General features: G+C 34.7%; 1 protein-coding gene across 1 annotated transcript; it reads right to left on the reverse strand.

Annotated features, from left to right (window-relative positions):
• Positions 1 to 1,760: 1,760 nt before the first annotated feature.
• On the reverse strand, positions 1,761 to 4,105 carry LOC142639038 (putative cyclin-D6-1). The gene is made up of 6 exons (XM_075813129.1): positions 3,744 to 4,105; positions 3,448 to 3,528; positions 3,112 to 3,207; positions 2,794 to 2,995; positions 2,559 to 2,689; positions 1,761 to 2,402 (listed from the first exon to the last, which is right to left on the reverse strand). The coding sequence occupies exons 1-6, from the start codon at positions 3,918 to 3,920 to the stop codon at positions 2,145 to 2,147; spliced, it is 945 nt and encodes a 314-aa protein (XP_075669244.1). The 5' UTR covers positions 3,921 to 4,105; the 3' UTR covers positions 1,761 to 2,144.
• Between the last annotated feature and the right edge of the window lie 391 nt (positions 4,106 to 4,496).

Consider the following 4,496-nt stretch of genomic DNA (forward strand, 5'->3'; position numbering starts at 1 on the left):
AGATTTGATGACTAGACCGTCAGAATGGTGGCTTTGACAACCAAATTCCCAGCAATAGCCACTAGAAAGGTGTCTCAGTGACTAGACCGCTAGCACCAATGGCCAGAATGATTGTTTTGGTTATTAGACCTCCAGCACCAATTGTCAAAATGGTAGCTCTAGTAGTCAGAATGGTGGCTCAAGTGATTGGATCTCAGGATGAGTCACCTGAGCGATAGCTCTAGCCACCAGTGCGGCGACTCTGGCCGCTAGACCAGTGACCTAGCCACCAAATTAGGTGAGAGGAAGCCTTTGTGTGTTTTTGTAAGATAGTTTACCAAAATTTTAAAGATAAAACTTTTTACAACTTTTTATAAAGGATTTTATGGTCAACGAAAAATATTCTACAAGTTTGATCACATTTTATATGCAAACAAACACTTGAAAATTGAAAAAAAAAAATTCCAAAAAAAATTTTACTTTAAAACAAGCATAGCCTAAAAGAAAAAGATTTTTTCGGAGTTCCAATAGCATTAGACTAAAAAAAAACCTTTGAAAAGAACAGGGAGAACCAAGGTTTTATATATATAAACAAGGATAAAAATTCACTACCCTGATACCTATTAGTTAATGCCAGCTTAAAAAATAATAATAATAATAATAAACCTTTTTATAACGAGTAAGGCTATTTGAAAATGGATTTTTTTTTTCCTATGAAACAATGGATGATTTATAACTTATGTACCATGATCAAAGCTAAATATGCAACAGTAGCAACAAAGATTTCACCAAAAAAAAAAAAGGATTGTTCTGTTGATTAATGGATGGTTTTTTTTTTTTTTTGAGAATCATGGATGAATATATTAAATGTAGAAAAGATGCAATTCATAATCCATATGGATGTGGACGCTCTTTGTCACCCAGTACCACCATGTAAAGCTATGAATAGTGCATGTCCATTCTTGGCACTTAAAACAGATTTAATTCATCTGGTGGTCCGAAATCCCTCTGTGCAATTACTATCATCTTCCAGGTACGGAAACAGAGATCTTCAAAATTGGGTCCAGATATCTTTTAGTATAAGGAAATCTCATTAGGGGGACCATCATACAGCTCATATCAAAGGGATCACGTGATTAATAAATTTTTGTCACTAAACCTTAACAATGCCAAGGTGACTAATAAAAGGGAGAAACTGGAGAGACCAACCCTAACATCCCTGACATAGTTATTGCAAATCCCTGGGCACAAATATTATCTCCTCAAAAAAAAAAAAAAACAAAACAAACAAACAAAACAAAATAAAACAAAAAGACAAACTCCAACAATTCCTCCATAAATTTCAAGGCATTGTTTCACAACAAATGTACCGCATATCATCCACAGCTACTACTAAGGTGACCAATTCTGATGATTTATAATAAGTGTTTTACTATGCGTATTACCTAAGAGTATTAATGAGTAAACTACTTTAGAAAAATATTTATAGAAAATTGAAAAAATGATTAACAGTTTTTTCAATTCTCCATAAAACCTTTTTTAAAATAAATGATTAAGAGTATATGCCTAAGGACATACATTAACAACACCTTTATAATAAAGGTAAAGACAATAATTAGTAAACTTGTCTATATAATGTTGTAAAGTAATGTTGTCCTAATCTCAATCTCGAGATTCCGACCAATTACTAAATTTATTTTGTATCCACAAGGTCAAAACCGTAATTATAGGTATATAGCACCCACGCTGCACATTTAAAAGGGTACACAGTAAAATTTTAATTTCCAAGGAAATTGTTGTTTTGTTATTCATACTATTATTATTCCTTTGCCAGAAACTAAGAGACACAATCACACTAGTTACTAGAACCAAAACAGAAACACAAAATTGAACCCTACAATCCAAAGTTATGTTTTGTCTTTGTTTGGTCCCTAAGAAAAACAAAAGAAACAAAAATTCTCTTCTTTGCTCCCAATTCTGTGTTAGCCGAAAGGGAGTAAGTGGGCCGTGCTAAAAGCCTGAGATATGCAACAGTATTCTTATCCATGAAATATCAACTTCTTCACCCACCTCTGTTTTTTCTCTTTTCTTTTTCTGTTCATTACTTGAGGCAGGTAGTGTCACTCTCAAATGGCCCGGTGATTAATACCGTGGAATCAAGCTCATCAACACTGTTGAATCCGAGAAATCTGGACCGTGAGATTGTCACAGTAACCAATGATTCTTCTCCTCTTGATGCCTCTCTCTGATCTACTTGTACTACTGCTAGTAATAGTGCCATTGGTCTTTCCACTTTCCGTGCTTGAAAATTGCTGGTCTAACACATTGACCGGTGTGACCGAGCTTGATACCATATCGAAAACTGACTCGTACCCATCTATCACTATGTCTTGCATTGCATTGTAGCATTGCAATAAGTTTTCCTGCAAAATAATTCACCATATCATATGGTAACGATATGGAAAAGTAAGTCAAATTAGGTACATTATTGTCATATTATTCTGCTATAGGTAATTTCTTAAAGCGAAAATTGTGTCTCAAAATGCAGGTAAAAGGAAAAGTTGGAGTGGGATATATACTTTATTTACATATGAACAATTGGATGTTGCTTTTCTAAAGCATGGATATTGCAAGGGTAATAACTCATGAGCAGCAGAGAGAAGAGCCGACGCAGCAATTATTGAAGGCCTGAACTTCAAAAGCTTAATCTCTGCAAACGAAATAAAGATTTTGTGAGCCAAAGCAGAGGAAAAGTCCTCAATAGATGTTGACTTTTTTTTTTTTTTTGTGTCCTTTCTTTTTCTGGGTATTTACCATTCTGAGCTTTGAATATGATCTCAGTAGCTCGAGCTTTAATAGCCTGCTTCAGGGACGGGTCTTTAAGTTTGAACAAAGAAATGAAATAAGATATGAAAGAAAAGGGAGTGATTGAGCGCATTCGCCATTTTAGAGCTCCCAAGATGAGGACCTCCATTCTCTCTATTGTTTGTGTGTCAAAAATAAAACCTCCATCACCCTATTCCATCCCAGAGTTAAACAAACGAGATTCATATAAGCTTTACTAGTGTATATTTCACAAAGTAATTGTGTAATAGATTCTTTGGTCTATATTGCAGTAGCAAGTATGTTTACCTGAAAATCAAAGAGGGAAAACTCTGTTCCCTTCATCTTGGCAGCTAGAGAAACGCAGGAGATAGCAAGAAGCCTTAGAATCCATGGCTTTGGTTCCTGTTAAATGAAGATTCTTATTAGATCTCAAAGCAATTGAACCTTAAATAATATAATGTACCATTTTGATTTTGTTGGCATTCTAGGAAGGACCTCTTTTGTTTTGATCCAAAGATACCAACACAATTTTTAATTTTACTTTTCAAAATGCTATGATAGAATGATCTAAATCAGCAAACACAATAGAATTCAACAAAGATGATGAATTATCCAAAGTCGCCATGTTGAAGGTTTCTTTACCAGCATCCCTTGGCTAGACAAGAACCGATCAAGATAATTGACAGCAAGGTAAGACAATAACGGATCGAAGTTGCAAGAGAGCTGAAAAATACAAATTAACATAGATTCAGAAATTCAGAATGTACATAGAACTAAAAAATAAGCAAAATCATTTGGCTCTAGAAAAGAAAGAGTGAAAACGTTTCATACAGAGTTTTAAGCTTTTTTTTCTTCCTTGTTTTCCAATATCCACGCAAAAGATGGCATAAATCGAGGTCAAAAACAAACAATAGTGAAAAATGGAGCATTATCTGTACCTGTGAAATTATAGAGATGGTTTCTCGTCGAACAGAGATATCAAAATCCTTGGATTTGAGACTCTGAAAGTAGTTTTCAGCTGGCATGTGTTCAGATTCAGTGAGGAAGAGAGAAGTGAATGCGTTAGAGTGAGAGTCATTGAAATTTGTTAATGGGTTTTCAAGATTGAACTCCATGGATGTGTCTCTGAGGATTTCAGTTCTGGGGTTGAGGAGAGAACACGCAAGACATTGTATAGAAAGTGAAGTTAAGTGATAAAGAAAAGCTGAGAAAGTTCTCTGCTTTCTTAAAAGAAGCTGTGTGTGGACTTGGAACTTAACCGCTTTGCTTGCAGCTCTCTATCTTATAGTGATAGTGTTAATGCATTGACATCTGCTCTCTCTCTCTCTTATTGGAAAGGAAAATGAATTAGGATATGAGGGGGTGATTATCGAATGGGTCAGGGCTGCTTGTGGGGCTGAAGGTACGTCAGAAGATTATTGGATGGAAAGTAAAAAGTCTTTGTTTATTTTAACTGTCTTTGACTTCTATGCTTCTTGCCAATTGACTTTTGCAACGTGTATGTATGGGATTTTACATGAACATATGCTATTTCTTTGGGATTGAGATCCGGTGGGTTAGCGTATCATGCGATTTTTTTTTTTTGGACAAACAGTGTATCCTGCGATTGAAATGTAAAAGTTGATAAGATAAAAAAGTTAAATGTAAAAAATGTTACTCAAATAACTTTTTTTTTTTTTTTTGGGCATAAT

Source organism: Castanea sativa, chromosome 6 (genome assembly GCF_040712315.1).
Source record: "Castanea sativa cultivar Marrone di Chiusa Pesio chromosome 6, ASM4071231v1".
Lineage (NCBI taxonomy): Eukaryota > Viridiplantae > Streptophyta > Magnoliopsida > Fagales > Fagaceae > Castanea > Castanea sativa.

Coding starts and splice junctions, on each gene's coding strand:
- LOC142639038 (XM_075813129.1), bottom strand. CDS start 3,920: ATGGAGTTCAATCTTGAAAACCCATTAACAAATTTCAATGACTCTCAC. Junction 2,690..2,793: donor CATATTCAAAGCTCAGAATG/GTAAATACCCAG, acceptor TTTCGTTTGCAG/AGATTAAGCTTTTGAAGTTC. Junction 2,403..2,558: donor ATTGTTCATATGTAAATAAA/GTATATATCCCA, acceptor ATTATTTTGCAG/GAAAACTTATTGCAATGCTA.